The 26,417-nt window shown below is 43.4% G+C and overlaps 1 protein-coding gene and 1 long non-coding RNA gene across 2 annotated transcripts in view; one reads left to right on the top strand and one right to left on the bottom strand.

The window, feature by feature from the left end:
- Window positions 1–26,417, top strand: part of LOC118317050 — a 46,254-nt gene that overhangs the window by 5,842 nt on the left and 13,995 nt on the right. The gene's annotated exons all lie outside the window — the stretch shown is intronic.
- LOC118317043 (chemokine-like protein TAFA-1) lies at window positions 1,383–25,341 on the bottom strand. Its single transcript, XM_035645479.1, has 6 exons — window positions 24,975–25,341; window positions 23,694–23,835; window positions 4,186–4,326; window positions 3,053–3,177; window positions 2,393–2,483; window positions 1,383–2,237 (listed from the first exon to the last, which is right to left on the bottom strand). Exons 2-5 carry the CDS (start codon window positions 23,833–23,835, stop codon window positions 2,451–2,453), a joined length of 441 nt encoding a protein of 146 aa, XP_035501372.1. The 5' UTR covers window positions 24,975–25,341; the 3' UTR covers window positions 1,383–2,237; window positions 2,393–2,450.

The following is a 26,417-nucleotide window of genomic DNA, read 5'->3' as shown; positions in this document are numbered from 1 at the left end:
CTTTTGTATTTTAAGGAACAAAGGAGCTGAATATAAGTGGGATGGTTGTGGGTAAAAAAAATGAAACAGTGGAAAGTGCAGGAAAAACTTTAATTTATCCAGAAGATGGATGAAGCCCTGCGCAGCAGCAGCAGTCACCTGGAGTTTCTCCTGGAATAAATTCCGAGGGGCAGTTGCTGAGGAGGCGACCGACGGACTCCTGCTGTGACACTGCATCAAAGTGTAGTAAAATACGGGAGTGAGTCCTGGTGCCCATTCATCTACGTGTGATTCATTCTTTCTTCTGTTTGTGCAGAGAGCAACAGAACAACTTGAGTGGCGAAGCTTAAGGCCGTTAAACAAGAAGCTACAAGAGGCGGTTAGCGTAGCACAGAGGCTGTAAAGACAGCTCGACAGTGTCCAGAAGTGCCAGCACCTCTAAAGCTCACTAATTAAAACGTTCTAACTCGTTTGTTTAAACCGCACAACAAACAGAGTGTAGAGGCGCCAAGTTATGTTTGTTTTTTTTGGGTCGACTTGCAGGATTATTTTTTTTGACTTGGAGCAATCAGTCCAGGAAGTGATGACCCCCCCGGAAACACTCTTGTACAAAACTTCCTGCAAACCCACAACTTGTCATTTTCCACTTGTTGCAAACAATTTAAATATGACCATAATCCACATCCGAATTCAGAGGCCGCGTCCTTCCGAGGACGTGGTCTAGGCGTAGACCGCGAAGGTATGGTCTGCGACGGGTTTCCTATTTTTCAGCCATTACCCATGTCGCCTAGCAACAGAGCTGCAGTTTCCCACGGTACGAGAACGTTGGTCACCAGCCCCCAGTGATCCGTGGGATAGGTTGGGCCAGGAAGGATCCACTCATTGGAGTCGGGATTGGAAAGACGCCTTCGAAGGACGTATTCGTCCGTCGCGTTTGAAGGAGCCTGTGAAGTGGGACGACCTATAGACTGTATAAAAAATGGTGGATGACATGACAGCTCCTCTAAAGTGAAGCCATTACATCTTCAGCGCCCCCTGGTGGTAAAAAATCATCCCTCTGCCATGTTAGCAGATGGGACATGGACCAAACTAAAAAATCAAAGTACTCAACAAATATTTTTTTTTTACCACCGATGGTACCGTCATTACAGGCAGTTCTTATCACAGTGATGTTGTGAGCCAGGCTAGCTTCCAATCTTTATGCTAAGCTAAGCTAATGTCTCCAATTTTTTTATCATACAGACATGAGAGTGGCATCAGTCTTCTTGTCTAACTTTCAGCAAGAAAGCGAATAAAAAATATTTCACAAAACTGCCAAAATCTTCCTGTCAAGAAGAGGTTAGGTTACTTACTACAGGTTTGTGGCACCTGAGAGGGGGAACGCAAAGATTCACTCGCGTTAGTTACAGGAACAATTACTTTTAATGAAATTTCAGCACATATCAATCGATGGCTTCATATATACAATATCATCATGTGAATGATTTGACACGAATAAGGCATTTCAAGTATCGAAAACAACCCACTGGCGTCACATTTTTTGGCGATTCACTCCGTTCACGCGGGGTAGCTGACACGTTTCCATGTACGACTGGCAAAGTCGGTAAAGAGGTGATCAGAGGCAAACGAGTACAAACAAGTGGTAAAATGTACAGTATCAAGACACACGAGCTGGATTTGTAAAATATCTCCCCAGCGATGCATCTGTTTCGACTTCACATTGCACACTCAAACTCGTCAGAAGTTCGACTGTGTTGAAGTTTCGTGGGAAAGAAGAGGGAAGATCAACAAAGCATTCAGGGACTTGAATGATTCATAATTCACCACCACCATAAATCGAGGTTGTGTACACAAGAATTGACAATGTATGTACAAAAAATTTAAATAAAATCCTGAGGGCTGTCAATTGCTGCTCGTGCTCCTCCCACGTCCTCTGATGGATTCCTCTCCGGTCCGTCGGCTTCCTTGTAGACGTCTGGTCTCACATCATGTTTGAAGAGGGACATAAGATGATCTCCTGACATTCATGTTCCATCTCACAGTTAGAAAGAAACGATGAAACTAAATTCATTACAAGGTTATGATGAAGTTCCCCCGCAGGCAGCCTCGGAGCGTCGGTATTTTCACAAGCCTGGAGCAGGATGTGCTTTATGTATTCTACATCTTTATTTTTCTCTTCTTCTTCTGACACTTAAATCTAAGAAGTGTTCACAACAATAAGTTCATTGTCTCTGTGGTAATTGGTCCTTGGTCCTGTGCTGAAACGAGAAGGAGATACACGTTTAGAAAGATGTTAATATCACAGAAATGTATGTAATTGGCGTGTTTTGCCCTTTCCCAAGCTTAGTCATTAAGAAAGTCGACTGGAATTAACGAGTATCGCAGCGTTCCAGTGTAAATGAAAGAGGCTGACCTGCAAATTAACCCTTTGGACCGGAGGCGTTTCCTCACAATCCTCTCTCCACAAAGTGTTAATATGTTGATGTCGTGTATGGCTGCGTGTTCTGAGAGGGAAAAGGAAGCAAGAAATCGAGGGGGTTAGACGACAAAGCAGCTTAATACTAAATATGCTACATGCACGAGGCCTCGTGACATAGTTCCGTTTCAAAATAATGCTGCTCGTCTGTGTCCGGTCTGTTTCCTCACTACTTCATTCAGAGTTTTGTCGTGTTACGCAGGAAAATGTCCAAAAAGCGACATTTTTAAAAACAGATGACGAAGAACTCAGAGCGCTGCTGTGTCCCACTTTGTTCGGCGTCATCGGAATTTAATGGCGTACTAAAGTTTTCACAGGTTCCCGACCTGAGAAGATGACGGCTGGTAAACATACGCCCGGATAATTCTCCATCACCTCTCTAACCCTGACACTTTGTTACAGATCAGCTAACGACAGCGCGTCATTGTTAGACCGGAAACAGTTGAGCAGTTCTACTCTACTGAGCAGTTCCCGGTAGAACCTGGACATGGTTGTGCAAGTAGCTCAATTCAATCTCTAAATAAAAACACTGCTTTGTCGACGCCACTGTTCTGCTACAGCGTCTGGTTTCCCCGCGGTCAAGAGAGGTCGTCTCACCCTCGTGGTTTTGATCTTGTTGCCGGCGTAGCACATCCAGCCCGAGTTGTCAGGGAGCGTCTTGCATTCCTCCCCCTCCAGGCAAGGCTCCATCTCGCACCACCACTTCCCAATTACTATGGAGGCTACGGGCAACAAAGACAAGAGAAATGGTGATGCCGGTCGGTAACTTTCACCCCAACAGAGTGCGGAGTCACAGCCCAGCGGTCTGCAGATGGATGGCCATTACGTGTTTGGTGTCTCATCCTTATAAAACGCACTATGTCAGAGGTCGCAGTAAAACACTTGGTCCTATATGTGTCACATGTAGATATCAGATCACCTGTTTCAGTGTGACACTGCAGCTTTATCACAATGCGGTTTCTCTAGTAGACAGGCAAACACCGACCCACTCAGTCGGGTCGGTGAGTGCGACCCTGCCTCGACTTTAATTTGAACCACGTTTCAGCCCTGCGGAGAGAAAATTGCCTTTAATGCCGGTAGGTGGACGGAGAATTGTTTGTAATGTGTGACGGAGGAGGAGAATCAGTGGGAGACCTCAGGTTCCCTCAGTCCGCTCACAGATCGCACTGATATTTGCAAAAGTGGTTTAAGATAAGAGCTGCTGGTGAAAGGTTTTTACTAAAGCCAACGTGTTTTAGTCGTGTGAGACGCGAGTTCCAGACATATGAAATATCAACAAGGCACCTGTGTAATCAGAGGCCATTTTCCTCTGCCTCTCTTTCCTTTATTTCCTCCCTGAGGATTGCTTCCTTCAGCAGTTGTGTTTTTTGGCAGTTTGCTGCGGGAGTGACGCTCACTCCGGCACAAACCTGCTGCTGTCGTCTGTCAGCAGCTGAATGTGGATGTGACATCATCAGAGGTGCTGTTCGTCTTATCTGGGACAAGTCATTACATCGGGCGACTTAGGCTCTGTATCTTTACAAAACACAACCGTGTCTTCTGGCAGGATTTAATTTCCCCTCCTTTCCCCGAACAATACATTACAAGTGTGGCTGAATTAAATGGAAAAAAATGGAAAATATAATTTTCCTGCAAGGCAAGTACATTCAAAACAAATATATATATTTTTCCACCCTCATGCAAACTCTGGACAGCATTGCAGTAAAGCGTTGATCTGCTCGGTGACTCACCGTCGACACATGAAGGTCTGTTCCTGGTGGTTCCCGCCACCTTCCCCGGCAGACAGGAACACTTGACCGTCTGCGACCTCTCCTCGATACGATTCTTATTACAACATCTGTGAGCAGCAATTACTTCACATGTGCCGCCCTCTGATAAGGAAAGAGAGAGAGAGAGAGAGAGAGAGAGAGAGAGAGAGAGAGAGAGAGAGAGAGAGAGAGAGAGAGAGAGAGAGAGAGAGAGAGAGAGAGAGAGAGAGAGAGAAAACACGCGACAGTCAGTCAGCAGCTCACACACGGCGACATTCTGGCGACACTTGTGAATCAACTCGGGAGAAAAACGCCAACATTTGTGGAAAGTAATCACATCTACTCATCTACTGTACTTAGCTTCCATGTTGAGTATTTCTATGTTACTCTATGTCCAATTTGTTGATCGTCAGATAATCAATCAACAGCTGTTATGGTTATAATTGAGTAACAGAGTAAAGGCTAATTTTAAAGCATAAATATCAGTGTTAGGATTTTCTGCTTTTCTCTGTTCTATATCATTGGAAGCAGATTTTTTTTAGTTTTTTTAGTTTTGAACTGTTGTTCAAACCAAAGAAGACGACTGTCGTCTTTGTTTCTGAGGGAACGGGGAGGAATCTTTTCTCCCACTTTTCATTTTCTTATCAGCTAAACATAATTAAGTAATGTCACGTTTCATATGTCCATGGGTTGTTATCTTAGCTTGGTATCTAACCCAGACTCTCTGTCTGGATCTCCTCCATTGGGAAGTGGTTTCCCTGCGGCCGAAAACTTGCCCGTCCAATCACAACCGAAGCAAACAAGATGGCTGCCGCAGATGAACGAGCATTAACAGTCAAATTTCTCCCACAAAAACGGCGAAACTGGTTCACAGACAATTTGGAATCATCATCACAGACATTACAGACGTCTCTGCTCTGCTCTGGTCTGTTGACATCACGCGTCGCTCAACAGATGTCACATGATTCGTTGCTGTCACCGGTTGCAGGTTCTATACAATTGTGTCTGGAGGCATTTTGCTCTCTGTCCGTTGGTAACGCCTCTTAGCGTATTGTTCCCAGACTAATACGCTAACACATCATATTGACATTTACTCTCACAGCAAGATTCCTGGTTTGAATCCATGTTCAGGCAAAAAAACCCCACCCAGGGCCTTTCTGTGTGGTGTTCTCTCCGGGTCCTCCGGCTTCCTCCCACCGTCCAAACACATCAGATTGGGATTATAGGTTAACTGGAGATTCTAAACTGACCATATGTGTGAATTTGAGAGAGAATGGTTGTTTGTCTCTGTATGTTTGACCCTGTGATTGGCTGGCGACCTGTTCAGGGAGAGAACGTCGCCTCTGGCCTGACATCAGCTGGGATTGGATCCAGCCCCCCGCGACCCTCAGTGGATAAAGCGGTATAAAGATGATGGATGAACTTCTCACATGATTTAATTTTAAATTGCAGTTCAACTGATAAAATGTGTCACATAAAGGCAAAGATAAGAGAAACGTTACAGTATCAATCAAATCATTCAGGTATGATAATATATCTGTCATAGGGGAAAATATTTTTGCAAAACCATTACTTTTACTTTAGCAACATTTAACTATAATTAGAGATGCAACAATTAATCAATTAATAATCCATTACTAAATTATTACCAACTATTTTGATAATCTGTACAAGTAGTTTAAATGAAAACAAGGTCAAAACTCTCTGATTCCAGCTTCTTCAATATGAATATGTTCTGGTTTCTCTGCTCCTCTGTGACAGTAAACTAAATATCTTTGGTGTGAGGGCAAAACAAAACATCATCTTGGGAGTTTTAGGAAACACGATTGACATTCTTCACCATTTTATGAACCAAACAACTAATAGATTGATCTGGAAAATAATCAATTATGAAAATAATCGTTAGTACCTCTGCTTCAGTAAAACATCTCACCACCTCTGGGTGTCAGTTCCTGCTCGTGATACTGAAATCTTTTGGAAACTATCTGACAGGTTTTTTTTGCTGTAAACTGGAATAATCGTCGCTGTGCTTCACACTCGAGCCCCCTGCAGCTTGTTGAATGTGAAATGATGATGGAGAGGTGTGTGTGTGTGTGAGAGAAAGAGAGAGCAGAGCAGGGAAAGCGAGAAGCATCTATTAGCAAGGAGGAGAGGCCTGCTTCAGGGGTTATCATCATGAATATGAACACTGGCTCCAGTTGCAATTATCAGCAAACTGCTGGCTGTGCCCTGAAGGACAAGGGGCCCGGACTGAGCGGAGTCGACCCACCCACCTCGAACCGCTGGCCTCTCCCACCCACTGTGCGCAGACTCTCCACATATGAAGGGCTGTGCAGCAAAGGGCCGGTCTGACAATTACACCCGTCAGCATGTCACCAGTTCAAGGAGGTTGTGGGGAGAGAGAGAGCAGAGGGAGGAAAGAGTATGTGGTGTATAGCAGGCAAAGTGATTTGAAGTAATGTTTGACAATGAGCTGTGGGTTTTTTGAAATGTGTCATGGCTAGATTTGCATATATCGCTTTTAACCGCATTTGAATATTTTTGCTTTTTTTTGAAGCCCGGTCGATGAAGAGCAGTTTCTCAAAAGCAGCAGTGCACAATGTCTTGAGAGGAAAACCTGCAGTCGCCACAGAACAGCAAAAGGCTGCAGTTAACAAATCATCATTCAAACACTTTAAAGGGCCAAGTGGTGACAGGCAACTCGTCTAATTAGCATTAATAAGCACCAACAATTAATAACACTCAATATCACACGTTCGGCAATTAATATAAATTAATTACTCATTAAGTTGGTACACAAACAGAAAACGTACAGTTATTGGCATAAATAATTATATGTAATGCTCAATCAATCCATAAAATAATTGATAAGTTGGTCAACAGCAAATACCTGTCAGCCATTTAGTTCATTCATTTATCATTTCAATTGTGCCAACAGTGATTTATGTCATTCAGAATTAAACATCTTTGAGTCTCGCACTCAAGGATAACTATATTCATGTAAAAATTATATATATTTTTTTCTAATTTAGAAAATAGTAAAGTGGCAAATTTTAATTTCCTCAGAGGCTACTGTATGTACAGTCCTTTATTCAGATACCGTAATTTTTCATCTAGCCCCGCAAAAACACAAGGATTGTCTGTTTATCATCATATATTATAAAGAAAAGCAGCCTCATATTTAAGAAATTAGAAAATTATTAGTTATTAAAAATAGCCGTCAGTTCATTAACTCATATAATTGTTGCATCTCTCGGCATTTAAGTGTTTATTCCTGCCTTTAATGATTTGGTAGAAATGTGTTGAGGGCGGGAATGTTCTCATGCCTGACATTTTTGGGTCAGACCATCTACCTTTGATTTGGAGCAACTTCCTCTTTCACATTTCGAAGGATCGAAAATCGCCACGTCGTCACGGCGAGGGCCTCTGACGAAAACTCAGGATTTTGATAACTTTTGATCCTGTAGGTCTCGAGATGACACATCAAATTTGAAGTTGCTCGTGTCAAATCCGTCACAGGGGTTCGCTAAAGTACGATGCAAATGTGTCCATAAATGTGCCAAATTTGCACAATAACATAAAAATGGCAGACTTCCTGTTGGTGAGAGGTAATGGTGGCCTGGGGCTTTCTGTTGTAGGTCTTGACATGATACATGTGCCTACCAAATTTCATTCATCTATAACAATTTTTAAAATTTAGAAATGTGATAGGGGGCTTTATTGAGCCATTGTTGCAGGGCCATGCCCGAGACCCCTTAAATATAAGTATTTCGATCACAACAACTTTTCGGCGACGTTAAGGCTCAAAAAGCTGATTCATTTGTTCTAGGAAGAAGAAAAAGACCAAACGTGATGTGGGATTACGACAGTACGGACGTTTCGCCAATGCCGCCGCATCACGTACGAACAGTTTCTGTTCAAACCGAAGCCACAAAGTAGCTTGAATTCAGAGAGGAGACGGAAAGTAATGTGTCAGTTTCTGGATATAATTGAACCATCATGTGAGCTCCTGTGGGGATTAACCAACTCACAGCCCCACTTGACCCGCTGGATGGAAGTGAATCACCGCCCCTTATCTCACTCTTCATTTTTTTTTTTCCACTGCAGTGAGTTACAAATTATCATCAGCTTCTCTCAAGGCATAAACCCCTGAAGAGGAGTCAGAGTTAGATTAGGATCAACTTGATTTACAGTGTATGTTCAGTATCTGCTTGTGCTAAGGTGCATATTAATAAAGACGAATAATGTCAGCTTCAAGAGAACAGTGTATGGTCAGATTACTTTCTAATGTAGTCAGTTACTGATTACAAATGATCAGTATCAGTAATGTAATCCATTGGATTACAAAAATTATGTCATCTTATCTGAATACTATTGTATTACTTAAAAATCAAAAATATTTCACTTCAAACCCCCAAAAATTGACGCAACCATAACAATTTGAGATAAGATACAAATTAATATTAAGAGTTGTTTAAACATCAAAAACATTTTCTATGGACATAGAATGCATTTAGCATATACAGCTTTTACAAAACAAACAGAAAGAGCATTATCTATAAATCATAGAAAAGTAAAATATGAACAAGGACATCATATAATGTCACTACACATTTTTTTCAAATCTGGTCTGATTATTGTTATTTTTTGTAAACTGATTATGTAATCTGATTACATGTAATCTGATTACGTAATTCGTTACTGCCCAACCCTGCAAGAGAAGGTGTTGATTGAATAGAAAAACAAATCTGATGGTCAGATATCAATAAAAAAGGGGGATGTTAAGATTTCTCCTCCTCGCTCGTTGCCACGTCTGTTCAGCTTCTCGTCGTTTCCACGTTTGAAACGAAGGATGTGATGTTGCAGCCGGTCTGGGACGATGTCGGCTGCTGTCTAATGCACTCAACGAAAGGGCATGTCTGCACAACGTTAATCGCGATGTACCAGTGGAAGCAGTGGGGCATCATTTGAAAACAACAGCCCACAGGGGTTTGTTCTTCTTAATGCGTCTCCTTAATTGCATAAGACAGCCCCAGATTTCCTCTTTGATCTATTAAAAACACAGTACTCAACAGAATTAACTTGTACGGCTTGTTGCTCGCAAACAAGAGCAGAAGAACCAGGCGTACTCTATATTTGGAAAAGAAACATCACCGCCAAAGAATACATTAAAAAAAGGGAATAAAAATGCAAATGAGGTAGTAAGGTATTTCCAGCTGGCAAGTGCGGCGGCACCTTGAAACAAAAAGCCACGCGGCAGCGACGACGAGCGCTCTTCAGGTTCACCCGTGGTTTCAGCCGGTGACTACAACTCGCTGCGTGCTCCCAAAATTCATTATTTGCATTATAAATATTTCAGGAGGGAGACGGAGGATGAACATGGCTGGAGACGAGTGCTCTCATCAGGTGAGGGCTGGAGCCAAGCAAGGGGATAATTGTTTTTCTGTTTTCCCATTATCAGTGAGTAAGAACAAAGTCAGCCTCCGCGTGTGTGTGTGTGTGTGTGTGTGTGTGTGTGTGTGTGTGTGTGTGTGTGTGTGTGTGTGTGTGTGTGTGTGTGTGTGTGTGTGTGTGTGTGTGTGTGTGTGTGTGTGTGTGTGTGTGTGTGTGTGTGTGTGTGTGTGTGTGTGTGTGTGTGTGTGTGTGTGTGTGTGTGTGGTCTCCCCTCCCCTCCCCAGCAACAGTTTTTTGACTGACAGGAAACATGTGTCACAGACAAATTGTCATTCGTCGGTTCAGAGGTCACACCAGAGGCCGAGGGTCTCAACTGGAACCGCCCGTTTTTTTCCGTTGCTATGCTTGGTGCTCTCGCTTCTTCCTTCATTACCGTGAGGCTGGAAACAGAAGCTGTCAGGAAACGAGGTGACGACCACCTACGAACTTTGACCGGCACCTGAGGTCCAGCTCCAGCTCAGGTGTGAAAGAGCCAGATGAGCCACAACAACGTCGATGTACCAGTTTTTATAGGATGGTTATGTCCCTGGTGTTCTTCGGTTTCCTATGGAGATTTATTTCAACATATTGAGATTTTTCTTTTGTGACTTTTAGGGAAAAAAGGAATTTAATGCCTGAGAACAATGAACATCTGTCGTTTCAGTCTCGCCTGCGGTCTTGACTAACTCTACAGTTACATTTGCTATGTCCCATTTTTCCTGAGTAATTATGAATTTGATATCAGTGCCTTCTTAATTTTTAACCGGCTTGAGTGTGAAAGAGGAAGGCCTGCAAATTAAATGTTCATTCAAGAAATTCAGTCGTTACAAAAGAACATACATTATAAATGTATGCACAGAAATATATTTACATTTACACAGTGGAGGGAAGTAAGAAACTACATTTACTGTTCTGAAATTAGACATTTATTGCACATTGGGGACAAGATACTGGTTTAAAAATATTTTAAGATATTGAGAATTTTATAGTCCAACGTATGGTTCAAATGCCAGAAAACCCTGGATCTACATTTACCATAATGCAATTTCTTTTCATAACCTTTCATTAGTTCAACAATCGCACGTGTGTATTGTCACTTTCTCCTGGAATTCTAAAGATGGCGGACAATCGACGTAACATTCCATACATTTTAAAAAATATATCTATGCTGCGTTTAACTTCAATCGGGAAGAATTTAAAAATCAATCATCATTAAATCTTTATAACGTAAACGTAGGAAACAGAAATATAAACCTTCTGTACAACCAATCAAGTTGTGATCTCTTATCATGTTGTGGTTTCGACAAACACAGCTCTTAAAAAAGTCAGGAGGTACAGAGATCGTACACAAAGCGGAAGGTCGGTGGTTCAATCCCTGCTCCTCTGTATGTGTGAAGTGCAATATAATATATTTACCATTCACTCTTTGGGTGGTAATGAAGATGTTGATAGATCATCCAGATATTAATTCAACGATGAGTGATAAAATAACTTTTGTGAAACCCGCGGTTCTTTCAACAACTTGTCACACAGGTCCTAAGTCCTAACTGCCGTCGTCTTATCTCCACAAAATGACGACACCAGGCACCAGCACCGTCTCAGCTGCTGGTCGGAGTGCGACCGACTCCGGCACAATGAGTCACGCTGGAGGCCGGCGACACTGAGCTGTGGACGGCAAATTCTGTCAAATCATGCGTGACGTGAACGTGTAGTGGCCATTCTGAATTTCTGTGGATCTGCGGTTCTGCCCCCTGCTCCAGTGGATGTGAGCGGACTTCTTGAGGGAAGCGGTGAACGGTTCTCCAAACGTGGTGAAACAGACATTTGCGCAGAGGAAAAATGGTCGGTCGGTCGGTCTCCATAGAAATGTCACCGTTGCAATAAGTAATGTGACGACTCGCTGTCGACTGTAGTAACGAGCCCAGACTGTGTGGACGACAACTGAACGGCAACACTCCTCTGCCATCTGTTCCAGACGTTCAACAGCAAAGTGGACATAACAAATACTACATGTGGCATTTAAAGATGGTTTACTATTTAATAATCTAAGTGAAATATGTGGTTTTACAGAGTTCAGCTCACTGAAGGCAGCTGCTGTTACAATCCGTCCGCATGTACATGCTCAAACACAAACACACACACACACACACACACACACACACACATTTAAAGGGTCAGTAAGTGATTATTTTAAACCAATACACTTTTTGTAAAAATCTGTGAATATTTCCTCACGGTCCGTTAGCTGTCGGTTCCGTGTCCTGGAAAATCTCAACGCTGGCTCTGTAAACTGAAAATGACAAAAATGGTGCCGACCGCACCTCACAACACTGTGTGCTCCCCGACAGCTCACACACCTCGTTGCGTTCACACGCTTTGCTCGCACGAGTTTAGTCGCTGGAACATTTATTCCTGCAAATATCCTTCACCTTCTCCGACAAACCTCCTGTGACCAAACACGTAAAGTTTGGAATGTAAAAGAAGTCAGACAGGAATGCCGATGGGAGGAATGCTAACTGGGGCTAGAGCTAGACTCCAACCTCCTCTCTCACTTCCCGTCAAGCCTCGCCCTCCTTCTCCGGGTCACGATACAAATAACAACTCGTGTCAAAAGCTCAGGATGCCCAGACACAGCCACAATAGTTTTCTGATACAATGACAGGACGTCAGACGACAATGACAGATGGAGAATCTCAAAGCTGAATGGCTATTGCGTTGATGCGAATGTTTGCTACCTCATTTGCTGGCATGTCTCGTGATGCGACGCAAATTAGTCGCGCAAGTAGATTACATGCAAAGAGGCCGTGAATTTCGGGTCTTCCCACTATCCGCGTCACCCGCCTCAATGACCAGAAATTCGCATCTTGTCCGCGTCTCTGCATGGACTTATATGTTTATAATCTACTCCCGGGAATAATTTGTGTGGCGTCCGGTGTGAGCGCACCATCAGAGACGTGCCTGCAAATGGCCCTATGACTCACTGGGTTTTGGCCTCGTGTTTAGGGGGTCGGCCTCACAATCCCCAGGCTGCGGGTTACAAACCTCGACCAGTTCAGTAGAATCATCAACAAGGACAAAGAGAGAGACAAGCTTTCTCCAAAAACACGTACAGCCCCTTTAAGTGCCGTGTACAGTTACTTTATCTTCTGAACATCTGAAAAACATCAGTGTCACATGCGGATGCAGAGTAGCCTGTCGGACCTGTTGTTAATTATTTTGTCGCTTAAAAGACATTTACCAGAGACGGGGGGGGGTCCGTGTTTCAGAGCCGCACGCCTGTCACCTTTCTAATGGGAAATGCATCCAAGGTGACCCGTAATGGGCCCGGCGCTCGCTCCGCGCATGCTCTCTGCAGACTTCCACGCCGGCAGCTCTGTGGCTGACAGGAAACAGGAGCGCCAGATTAGAGCACGTCAAATTAATGCAGATGGAAGACAGTGAGAGGCAACACAAAAAATGTGACTGCATGGTGTCAAATTGAATGACAGTTCTTCCTTCCCTGCCTCCTGTGAAAGCAGCTGAAGACCCTGTAGTACTGTCGTTGCTCTAGACGTCAGATGCTGAGGTGAAAATGAGGAGTATGTTGCCTGATAAACTACGTGACAAATTAGTTTTGGAGGGCGGAGCGAGTGAGGACGACAGTCGGTGTCAACAATTAGAAAAGATGCTTGAGGAAACTTGAGAGTTTGAAATGTTTCACGAAGAAACAACAACAACACGGTTATTAAAGGTGCCACCACATGAGGACATTTTATTTTCTTCTTCTCTTCTGTTTTTAACGTGTGTGTGTGTGTGTGTGTGTGTGTGTGTGTGTGTGTGTGTGTGTGTGTGTGTGTGTGTGTGTGTGTGTGTGTGTGTGTGTGTGTGTGTGTGTGTGTGTGTGTGTGTGTGTGTGTGTGTGTGTGTGGTCCAACTTTACGTGTGTGTGTGTGTGTGTTTGTTAAGAGAGAGTGCATCTGGTTGGCTGAGAGAAGAAATCGAAGCAATTTACAAGCAGAGAAAAGCAGCAATTGCCGCTCTGAAGAAAAGCGGCGCACCGTCCATGAATAAAAAGCCTGGAAATTCATGGCACTTTTGACGTGTCAGACAAAGAGGCCGTCCTGTGCAGTGGGCCAAACATGGGTGGCACTTTATTGAAATGCAAAAAAAAAAAAAAAAAATCTGCACAGAGAGCCGGAGCTGCTGTTGTTTTAAGATGCATGAAAAAACTGCGTGGAACAGAGGAAGCGGCGAGATGCAGGGAACAAGTTTTTTTTTCTTTTTTTTTTGTCATTTGCATGTGAAGCCTCAGAGCTCGTCGTGTGTGTTGTCACTTCATCACAGGCCCGGGACGCTGCCACACTGGTGCTGATGAAGGGCATTAAACGCTATTCTGACCCGCAAAAAACAGCCTGTGGTTATTTGTTTTTTTGTGCCGAAGCTTTGTGGCTTGTTCGGCGTGACAGCGACGTGGTGTCGAGCAGCCGCCGCAGCAGCAGCTTTCATGTCCATTAAGCTCACATGAACAAAGCCTCTCTCTCCACATTATCCACCCCGAGCACACGCTCACGTCGGCAAACTGAAAAATTACAATACGAAAAAAATATCTTGTCTTCTCTCAGTTCAGTGTCTTTCATTTCTTAAATGTCAAGCTGCTCCTGTCCGTCCTTCAATCCAGCCCCTCTTTTTGCCCTCCGTCCGACTGGCGAATCCCAAACTGGTATTTCACTTTCTCTCCTCTCTCAGATGTCCCGCTCTGATGAAAGTGCTTCATTCAGGGAGAAGACGGGGAAGCAAGACAGGCCGAGCGGAGCCTTTAGAGAACAGCTGCTGGGCTCTGACAATGTGCCTGCAACATGTTAACGGTGTAATAATGCATAATACAAGGGCTAAGTGACCTTTCATGCTGCCTGACATGTACTTTGAAGGGTCGGCGGCGAGGATTATTTCCAGGCCTGCAAGCCGATAGGAGGGGGGGGGATTCCAGCGACGGGCTCTTAACTAATTTAGTGCGACACTTCGAAGCAGATTGTGTCACACAATCATTTTAATCACATCTTTCTTCAAACGAAGGAACGAAGCAGAACATGTGCTGCTCTGTCCTGAGATGTTTTAGAGCTTCATCAGTTCGTCGATTAGTAATCGACTACTAAATTAATCGCCAACTATTTTGATTATCGATTAATCGGTTCAAGTAGTTTTTATGAAAGGAAAAGTCAAAAATCTCTGATTTCAGCTTCTTATATGTGAATTTTTTTTGTTTGTTTGCTCCTCTGTGACAGTGACCTGAATATCTTTGGTGTGTGGACAAAACAAAACATCATGTTGGGGGTTTGGGAGACACGATCGTCATTTTTCACCATTTTATGAACCAAACAACTGATCGATTAATCAAGAAAACAATCGACAGATTAATCCATAATGAAAATAATTGTAGTTGCAGCCCTCGATGTTTTAAATCAGTCTTTATTGTCGATGTGTTTATTTCTCCTCATTTCCACTTGACAGAGGAAACAGAAACCTTGTCATTTCATTTTGTTCATATTTGACCAAAATGTTTTATTTTCCCACTTTTGTCCGTCACGTTCACACAGACGTGCTCCAGGACAGATAATTGGATCTGTAGAGTGAATATGCCAGAAGACTTATGGCAAAACCAAGAGCCTATTAGTGATGAAAAAGAAAAGAATCTGGAATAGAGGCTGATAAACCCATTATTAATTACGTTGCTTATGTCTCATACTACCCTCCTCCCCTCCCTGGAACCAATTAGTTAGTTGAGATGCTTCTTTTCAGTTTAATGAGGTCTAAGTAATGATAATGAATTTTAATATTCTTGCCAAGCATATAAAATGGCCGACCACAAAGGCGGCTCCATATGAAGTGATTTCTCAAGCGTAATTCCCATTCCACAAGAAGCATTTCTTCCATTGAGAAAATTCAACTATTGAAGAAATGAGGCCCCCATTTTCTCCCCCATTTTCTCCGAGAGGATGAATTAATGGAAGAAACATTTTCCTCACGCCGAGTCCAAGTCACAGGAAAGAGCTCTGAATCTCCAGACCCCAGTGGGAACTAGATTCAAGTAAACAACTGAGTTATGAAATCCTTAACAATCGCATCTAAATTCCGCCGCAAAATCGCCGGCGGTGAAGTGACAAAACCCCTGTTCGTCGTCTAAAGAGCAGCGAGAGCCTGAGGGGCTGCCACACCTCGAAAATCCCCCGCAAAGACGGAAAGAGCCAGAGAGGAGGAAAACAGCCTGTGACAAACTTGCTGCGTCTCTCCACCTGCACATAATGCGGGTTAACAGGGAAAGCTGGCAGCGGGTCGCCTCTCAACTTGGCAGGGAGCATATTTACTGGAACAATTCTCAGCACACACACACGAGACGAGGAGGTCTGAACTCCCTGACATAATATTTACAAGCTGCGGGGACACAAGCCATCATTAATTCACAAGGAGTTTCAATTTTTCCTCTGTTGTTTTTGGAACTACAGTATATAGTCCCTCACACTCGGGCCCCGTGAAACCACCGGCATCAGCAATTACAGTGAAGTGAAGTGACGAAGCTTTTCATGGTGAGAACTTGTTTTGATTCTCTGGCCATCGGAACAAAAGATTCAAGTGCTTGGGGCGGATTTAAAAAAAAGTTAATAATTTCACGTTATTAATCAGGAGACATCTGAAGTGCTGCCGTCGTGTTACCGTCTTCTGAGATCCTGATTATTTAAGCTTTTGACTCCCAGTCATTTAAAAGTACTTCAGATTGGTGGAGATTGTTTTCCTGGCACTGAGAGGAGCATGTGCTGCCACCAGGGGGCGTATCACCAAATTCTGGGTCCTATACATATACGGTCTCTGTGCCCACCACCACAACCCCTCACAAGTACTTTACTATGGTTAAATGAGGTTTCATGTTCATGTCCGGGTGTTTGTAATTTTCTGGCGGCATCTGGTGGTAAAATTGCAAAAACTGCGACCGACTGAGCGACCGACAGGGGACACTTTCCGGTTTTCCGGTTTCTGGCAGCGCTGAAATGTTCAACGCGAATGCGACGTATTCTGGACTCATTTAGAGTTGACGAGTTATTATAAATATATGAACATATAGTTATGGACAATGTATTGCATTTCTGTGAATAATTTCTTCTAAATATTACACACTGCAGCTTCAAGAGAATATTATTTTCTTTGTGTTTATTATAAGTATTCCCGAGGAATTAGACGATGCAAAAAAATTAAAGCTAAGAAATATAAAATCTAATTTTTTTTAACTCCTTCATTGAGAAAATGCTTATTATACTTCATAATAAAAAAAGACAACTTACCAAGACTTCACCACAGTCCCTCAGAGAACTTCCACTATTTAAAAAAAATATATCGTTCAGTCTCTCAACCAATGTATCCGGCCATTTTTTAATTCATGTTATGACACATAGTTACTTAGAAAACACTAATTACAAATACAAAAAACTTTAAATTCCAGGCTTTCCAGGCTGGATGTGGGAGTGACCAGGCTCAGGATCAGAACTACTGGACCAGAACCTGTAGTTTAACTTTTCTGTTTGGAAACGACTACGAGCAGATGTGAAACCACCACAAAGAGACAAAAAGATAACAGAGGCGCCAAGTGACATGATGTAAAATGACTAAAAACAAATGCAATATTTACAAAGACTCAAAGCTTCAGAGAAGACACCACAATGAGACCCAAAGACAAATGACCATAAAAAGCACGAGGAGAAGCAAAAAATAAGATGTGAAACAATCAAATAGACGCAAATTCTTCCACGAAGAAACGTAATAAAAAAACAAAACGAAATGAGTGAACAACAGACGCTCGAAACAACTGTCACAAAACCGCTGCGACGTGGTTTTATTGATTCTGTGTCTCTCTCCGTCCGGCAGGACGAGTGTGGCTTTCTGCCAAATATCAGCTGCTTGTTGTTATTATTGTGCTTCAGAATATTGATTGGAATTCATTTATAGCTCAGAATAACCAGTGTAACTCAATAATGCACCGCTTGTCTTTGCCATCTTGAACCCACAAATTCTGGACCCCGTTCAAAAGTGTCTGAACCTGCCGCTGCTCTGATGTCGCTGCACAATTCGCTGCGAATGAAAGTTTAATAGTAATTACACCGAAACATCATCATTGCAAATTAATTAGTGTGAAACATTTATGTTATCCGTGAACTCCGTTTAAGAGGCGGGTAATTCATTTTTTAGCCACAGATGAATGTTCATCAGGCTCAGTCACCTTCCACTTCAATTTGATGGAGCTTTGTTTTGGACTATTTATGGATCAGAGCAAAGTGGAGCGTTTTCAGAGTTTAACTGTCTGTCGGCTGTCACAGCTGTCACAACAACGTATTTGGAAAAAACACGCTGCCGACTAATGAACAAATGAACGAAGGTCTGAAAAATGAGAGGATGTCGGACTCGGAGGCAAAGTGGCTGGAAATCGTCAACTAATAAGGTCGTTGTGAGGCTCAGTGTCTTTCTCAGCCTCTAAAAAACAATGTCATGGCTGCGATGCTTCAACGTTGATGTACATTTGTTTTAAATGCACATAGACAATAACGGCGGCGGATGTTTTGACGTCGCCGTTAAGACAAAAGCTTCTGCTTTTGTTTTCCGGTTTCTACACGATACTGTGAATTAATCCAGACGCAGCGATGAAGTTTTTTTCCCTCTGTTCAAGTCTGTTGTCAATGTAACGTGACAGCGGCAGACAAGAAGCCAGCACGTCTTAGAAATCCAAAGCGGGTTTGATGACAGCAAATATAAAACAGGAAAACAGGCCCCGAAGCGACGGATGATGATGAGGAATATGTTTTTTGTGTGTGAAATGATCAGAATGTAAACTCAGTGGTCATGAACTTTCCGGCAGGCAGGCTTCTGACTCATCTGTGTTTTATAGAATATGCAGATAAACATAGAACATAATCGCCAACAGTAAAAGATATTAAAAGTTTTTGGTGGGGGGGGGTATCATTATCATGGATATTATTATCATTAATAATAGGCTTCGACCGATTTGTCTGTTTCCGAGGCCGATACAATTATTACTAATCTAAGAGACCGATAACTAATATTTGAAACTGATAATTGTCTGCAGAATGTCAAAAGACATTTATTAAAGATACAGTGAGTAATATTTAAAAGAACTTATTCATAGAAATTGAATAAATGGTCCATAACCATGTGTTCATTTATGTATAATCAACTGTGAATGAGTTAAATATAGTTATGACCTCCGTTTGAGTCTCCATGTTTTTACGTCGTGTTGAATACGGTTGTTGAATTAAACTGTCCAGAATACGTCACTTTCACGTTGAATTTCCAGACGCTGCTGGAAACGGAAATGGAATCAGCGGTGCGCCACCATAAAGTGTCCCCTGTCGGTCGCTCAGTTGGTTGCGGTTTGCAACTTTACCACCAGATGCCGCCAGAAAATTACAAAAAATACACACTGGGGCTTTAAAGCATAATAATAATAATTTATAGAACATGGACGGGAAATTGTTCAAGTCCAGAGGGACGTGACTGCAGCTGCATTAGAGCCAAAGTAGCACATTTTGAAATGAAAATAATGAAAATATCTTATTGGCTTAAAAAATGGCCGATACCAATAATCGGCCAACCACAATGAATATGTTTTTTTCTAATTAGAGATCAGTCCATCCTCTACTCTGATCCATGTAATCCAGAGGGTTAAAGTGACTAAAAGCTTTTTGTTTTCGGTCCCAATATCTCCACATTAGCCTTTATTAAAAAATATATATATATTTTTAAAAACCCTGGTTATTAATGTTTGGGGCTTCTGACTGAGACAGGAAACAGCTGCTGTAGTCACGAGAGAGACAAAGTCGGCTAATTAATTAAGCTGTGGGCCACAGAAATTCATTTTGCATATAAGCGTTGTGATCACAAACCATAGCCCCCCGTACAGAATTGGCTGAAAGACTTCAATTAAACATGCTGTTTAAACAAATATCCACGAGCTTTAGAGGAGCGCTCGCTCATGAATAATTCATCGGCTGAAAAGAGGAAATAAATGGGAAATACTGAAATATGTAAAACCATATTTGTAGCTGTGAGCATACAGTAATAATTAAACGGAGCTGATTGGGCTGAGATTCATTTACTTAAGAATATATTTTCCTTTCGGGGGGCTGATGAAGAGAAGGACGCGAGTACAGTGAGTGTGTTCGTGGGATGATATGTGTGATGCTACAGCGGCGGCAGACACATTAAAGCAAAAAAGCAATCCGCGTCCGAGGCTTCAGAGGAAGTTGCTGGTGTTTCACAGAGCGCTCGACCCGACGTGGCTCCGTCAAGCTGCAGATGTGGAGCTGCTGCAGATGTGGAGCTGCCTTCGGGGCCGCGGCCGCAAGCCACTTCCCATCGGCTCTGTGGCGGAGTGGCAGAGATGATGGCACTGGTGAGCGCGTGTGGTGGAGAGTCGAGGGGAAGGTTGGAGGAAGATGTGTCAAAAATAATATGCCTCCAGGATGCATTATTATATAAGGCTATTAAATTGTCAGTGTCTAAAAACAGTGCGTCGAGGATACAACCTTTGTTTGTGACAGACGAAATTCATTTTTCATGTCTGTTTGCTTCATTGTGAGCTTCACCAGAGAGTGGTTTCTTTTGTTGGCGCACACAAGGGGGGGGGGGTCCTGATCCTCTCCTCCTGAATAAAGCTACTGAAAGACTGAAAACTATAGATATGATCCATATATTAGGAGAAAATGTGTATATTAACGTTGCTGGACGTTGAAAAGCCACGTCCATGTTGAGAAGGCTCGTCTCTGAGAGGAGGAGGTTTAACCACAGAATCACAGTTGAGGGGAGAAACCAATATCACACAGAGTAAAGTATTTATGACTTAGGTTTGAATAAATTATAATATACAGTAGATACTTCCAAGTGAGTTTCCTTCTGCTTCTATCAACTCATTTTTTTTTCTTTTTTAAAATCTCGTTTGCGGCTCCACGTCTGAGCTGAGCCGTTACTGTATCTGCACATCGCTGAGAGTGGAGTTACTTTATGAACAGTAACAAGGCCGACTGTCGGTGGGAGTGAGTTCATGACAGAGCAAGGCCACCAGCGACCGCCACTGTGTATAAATATATATATATATTCTCTTTATCATATATACGCTCTGCTAACACCCCCACACGATGCACTGAATCACCAATGATCCTCCAGCTGGAGAAATATACTTTTCCGGGAACTCAAAGTGCTCTACAGAACAAAAAAAAAGTTGAATGGGGGGGTAGGGATAGGCAGAGGAGAAGAGGTGTTAAGGACCGTGGGGGGTCGGTAGGGGAGAGGACGTCAGTAAGATATGGGGGAGCAAGATGGTGGAGAGCTCTGAAGGTGAGGACCAGGATTTTGAAGATTATCCATTGGGAGACAAGAACTAACTGACTCGTTACCTTTCGCAAAAGTGTTTGTTTGCAAGTGGGAATTTGTTTCAAGACAAAGAAGAAAACTGTAGATTCCTGTACACATGTTCTGGGGTGGTGGTTGTGTGCAACATCTCTTCTGCCCGGCACTTTTCCAGATGCACTACAACATAGTCTGCTCCCTTTTTGTGCATCGTTCACGCTCTTTGCACCAAATAAATACAGCACCTTTATGAATCCCGGCACAGAGAGCTGCTGCACCGGGGGGAAGGAGGAGAGTCTGAGAGAGTGGCAGGCAGCAATCTGTACGACGAGCTGCAGGGTCTGACGAATCACTGAGCACAACAAGCATCTCGTGAATAGCCATCGGACTAATGGACTTGCGGACACGCAGTCTCTGCCAATGTGTCGGTGAAGCATGAGTGAAGCGGTTTCTTATACGTTGTCAAAAGAAATGATCTCGTCTGTTCCTTTTCATGCTAGAGGTATAGTTTATTCACAGGAGTTTGTGTGTGTTGAAGGGCTTCGAAGATCCCGTTCACAATGTATCTGTTCTCCCAAAGTCAGGGCACGTGATTGACTTTCTCAAACACCCTCCTCCACCTTGGATCTAAATTTCTATTGGCAAGGACATCGCTGATCTCTCGCCCCCTCTGTTATCTCCATTTCCTCTGGTAATACCAGTCACTGTGAACTCGCTGGTATTTGGCCGAGTGGTCTGAAAGCCAATGGCCCCTTTCCTTGCCACCAATTCGTGACCCGTCAACCCCAATCCTCGCACCAATCCAACAGGCTCACAACGACCAGCGCAGAACAAATGTCCCGCTGCCACAATCAATCCCGACTGGCGTCCCATCCTCCTCTCATAAAACTGGCATCTCATTTATCCCGGACTGAGCAGTGGCCATTCGACGGTAAATGGAACGACAGGACATTTACACGTTCAGTAACAGAAGGTCCTGAAGGATTCAAATGTTTCGCTCATGCAGATTGGAAATATGAATTCCATTTCCCTTTTGTTGACGTGACTTTGTCGAAGACATCCTATTTGTGAATGTCCTTTTCCTTTACTTTCAGTGGTGTGTTGTTTTTCTCCTTCAATGCACATGCACATGCACAGACGTGAGTAATGAAACGAAGGTGTTGGAACAGGAAGTCTTCTGACTCACGGTATTGAGAGTATTGAAAGGTGCTCGTACTGATATGCTTGAGGTTCACTGGCGCAGGGAGGAAATAACAGACGCCGAGGACCTGCGCGCTCACGCTGCTTCTTCCCCCTTTGAAGTTCTGACAGCGTTTCGCCTTCCTCCTCTCCTCTGTCGAAGCCTGAGATCATAATTATTTACCGTAACCACGGCTCACATCCGCCTGATGAAAACAGAAGTTTGACCGCAATGTTTTTGGTCATATTCTATTCAGTGCAATTTCACAGGGAGCTAAAGCTCACAGATCAATGGGGGGAGGTGGGGCAGCGTAGCATGAATATCAACTGTAATAGCTCAAGAAGGAAAGTGCAAAAAAACATTCCATTGTCTGTGTGTGATCTTCAGTACAGATATTCTCTCGCTATCAAGGCCACATCTTAATGGAAAAACAGCCACTGTACAATGCGCTTGCTAAATAATTTGCTTGTTAAGTCTGAAGCTGAAAACGCTGATGTTTTAATGAAGGTAATGACTTGAGTGAAATCAAGATGGAAAAGTGAACCCAGAGCAAAAAACAGAGTGTCGTTAAAGACCCGAGCAAACGAGCCTGGCGTGCAGCAGCAGTTGAGGAAACACTTGCAGGATTCGATTAAGAAACTGTGTAGCAGCAAAGTATGAACGCGCCGTGACATCAACCGCTGGTTTGTGAGGTTCTCATTTCGCTGAGCGCCATTTTGTGTTTTTGTAACCAGACAGAGGAGCAGGGGGTGTGGCCTCATCTACTATTGGACTAGAGGCTGACAGATATGAATTTCGGGGGGCTGATGCCAATATCGATATTAGGGAGTACAAGATTCCCAATACCGATATATTGACCTCTCACACAGAGAGGTGGGCTGTCAGGGGCATACGTGTATGTATATATGCATATTTAAATCTGTCAATGATTCTAAGAAGTCGTCCAAAGAAATGGAATTGAGGCTTGATATTTTAGTTTAACCATAAACTTTATCATAAAAAACGAATAAAAATGACAAAATAGAGCTTGAATTAAGAAAAAAACATTTATTTAACCTAAAATGTAAATATAAATGCACATTTAAAAGCTCACATCAGTTGGCCGATAATATCGGTCGGGCTCTAAACATATCGGCCGATACTGATAAGTCTGTGAAAGGCTAATATTATCGGCAAACAGATATATCGGTCGGGCTCTAATTTGGACGGTACCAGCTGTCAATCACTCTGTGTCCACGCCCCCCAATATATCTGGTGCTTTATGGTGAAGAAGACTTGAAACTAGAGATTGAACCATAAACTCCTCAGGAAAATGTTTTACTGACGTTATGAATCAAGTGAGAAGTAGAGTCACGTTCTCACAGAGTCGCCCTCTGCTGGTCAGTACAGAGAACACAGGCTTCAGGCACTTTCCTGACCTTTCCGGCAATTTACGTCCATTGTTCATATCAGTGAATTCCTCCAGAGCAGGAGACGGAGGCAGCGACGGACTCACCGATCATGTGGATGGTGGTCCGTCCGGGCCTCGTCCCGTGGTGATGTGTGATGGTGTCGTAGAAAGTGGCCTGACACATCTGAATGGCCGTCACACTGACCCAGAGGCTCAGGCAGAGCAGCCAGGACATGACAGGACACATCTGCCGAGGACCAGCAAAAGTCAAGTCAACACTCACACACACACACAACAATCAAAAAAATCGTGTTGTCAACCCAGGACAGAGAAACCTACACACTAGAATTAGTGAGTAAATACAAATACATCATTCTTCTACATGTCGTAGAAGCGTGTCGGTCTATAATTGGTGTTAACGCCCTGGGTGGAGTCTGTTAGTCATCTGAATTAATCATTAACATGATTATATAAGTATGACTTCCTCTTCCCTATTTTGCCCCGACTCATCCCTGAGCCACATCGCTGCAAATGTGGAGTGATCCCCGGGGAGTTTTTCCCCCCACGCAGCAGAGATTTCCCCTGACAGGCCGACGACTCCCTTCAACTCCTGAGCTGCTGCTCAACTCCAAACCCCCCCCCCCCCCAAAAACAAAAAAAATTCAGACTTAAAGAAAGATAAGATTTTTTTTTGCGAGCAGCCGGCTGCCAAGGCTTTTCTGTATCTTGTCAGAATAATGTGACAGTGACACAGCAAGTAAGAGGAATCAAACGGCCCTGTAATGTTTCACCACGCTGCTCAGATGAGAATGAAGAAGAAGAAAGTGGAACAACAACGAGGAATGCTCCCGGTCATATAGGAGAAGTGAGACTGTGAAGGAGAAAACACAAAATGTTTCAACCCTGACATTGTTTTCACAGCTGTCACATCTGCGTCATCAATCATATCCTATTAATACAGGGGTAATTCATATCGTAGCCTATTTGTAACATCTAACGTCTCTGATTTCTATCAGATATGATTTAATCAGGAAACTTGATCTATTTCTGCTGAATTAAAAACTTTAATCAAACCATAGGAAGGAAAATTAAAATGTGTTGCACAGTGACTGACAGCGTCAAGGTCCCTGCGCGGATATGAATGAAGAGCATTCTATATGTATTCTACTCACACGCGATAACTTAAAGTCATTTTCACGTCCATTTTAATCAAGTTAAATGTAAAACCAATGTCAAATCATACCGTGAAATGATAGGAAATAAAAACGCACCGGTGTTATCTCGACAACATCTTTTTATTCTGTTCATGCAGATTTCACACTTGAAACCAACAATGGAATTATTATTTTGCGCCACAAGAGCAGAAGGAATAGACTCTTACTGTACCTGAGCAACAACCCAACAGAGAGTATAACAATATCTCGGAATCAGAATGACACCAATCCATCCACGACGCCGCTCATGTCGATCCCATCCAGGAACTGTGAACGTGGCTGGAGGAGAGGAACTCCGCCGCTCCGCACTTTGATAGCAACAGTCCAGTGATTCAGAAAATGACCGTCAACGCCGGAGTCAGAGAAATAGATTATTCTTTTTTTTTTTACACAGCTCTTTCACTTCCACCGCGCTGATATCACTCCTCCCATTGACACTGAATTCATTTGCCCCCCTCGCGTCGGCAGGCACGTGCAGAGTGCTCCTTAATTAACTGTAGTGGAATCTCTTCTTCCACCGTCCGCATCCTTCCAGCGAGCGGCAGCCTCTGAGCAGCGGCGGCGCTCACTGAGTCGCCCCCCCCCCCTCTCTCTACTCCCCTCCCCTCAGCGAGCACTGAGAAACAAATGTTCCCGTTCAGCCCAGCTGAGTGTAAAGACTGTATCACATGTCTTAAAGCCAGACTGCCTCTGGATTAGATGACATGGTGGCAAACTCTCCACCTGATCATCTGCTGCTGACGAATGCAAATCAGGGGGGAGACTGGCACCGGCGCTCGCACTGCTGTGACCGCACGATTAACAATTATTTACATTTAGAAAGGATTTCTTTTTTGTCCTCAGGCAACGTTTTCCTTTAATTATTTTCCTTTTTTTTTGTTGTTGTCCTTTTCTCCTCTGTCCTACATTTTGGGGAGCCGAGATTGAACATGCATAATGTGTTCGAGTGATTAAAAATGACTCACACAGAAAACCCAAACAACAAAGTCAACAATGTGTTGTTTTAACCAGACACGAGCACCTGAGGAGGGACAGAAATAAAAAGCCCCCAGTCCTCGGCTTACCTCGCCGCTGCTACAGGAAGAAGGTGAGGGAAAGAAGATTAGGATGTTTTGGCATGCTGAGAAGAAAGGGAAATTGAAAGTGGATTGTGTCGAGACATAATGGTGTCCATTCAGCTGGAGGTAATCTTCACCTACGGTGGGGGAGTTCTTCAGCCTGTGATGGAGATGTAATCGGGAGAAGGGGAGGTGACGGCTGTTATTTGGAGTAAATCAGCCTCCCGATCTCTATCATTGGGAAATAGCTTGATCCTCCCCACAAGCCCCCGCCACCTCCACGAGCTCGACTTTTCGGCATTTGAGTCTGGACATTATTTTGTTGTTTTTTATCACTGTGTGCAGAACCTGCCCAAGGCCTGCAGCTCGCACTGTCATCTCGACGGCATAGAGACTTCACATTTTATTTTGATGCTCGCTCAGGAAGACAGGGTGCATTCCCAGTTCAGCGAGGAGTGAAGAGAAAACCCAGAGTGAGAAGAACAGCAAGACACTGCCTGAGACGAGGCTTCACTACGACACGGCATTAATGTCTGAGTCGGAGGTTTAGGACAGAA

Source organism: Scophthalmus maximus, chromosome 3, assembly GCF_022379125.1.
Source record: "Scophthalmus maximus strain ysfricsl-2021 chromosome 3, ASM2237912v1, whole genome shotgun sequence".
Lineage (NCBI taxonomy): Eukaryota > Metazoa > Chordata > Actinopteri > Pleuronectiformes > Scophthalmidae > Scophthalmus > Scophthalmus maximus.
The sequence above is the reverse complement of the archived record's forward strand: the minus strand, read 5'-3'. Positions and strand labels throughout refer to the sequence as shown.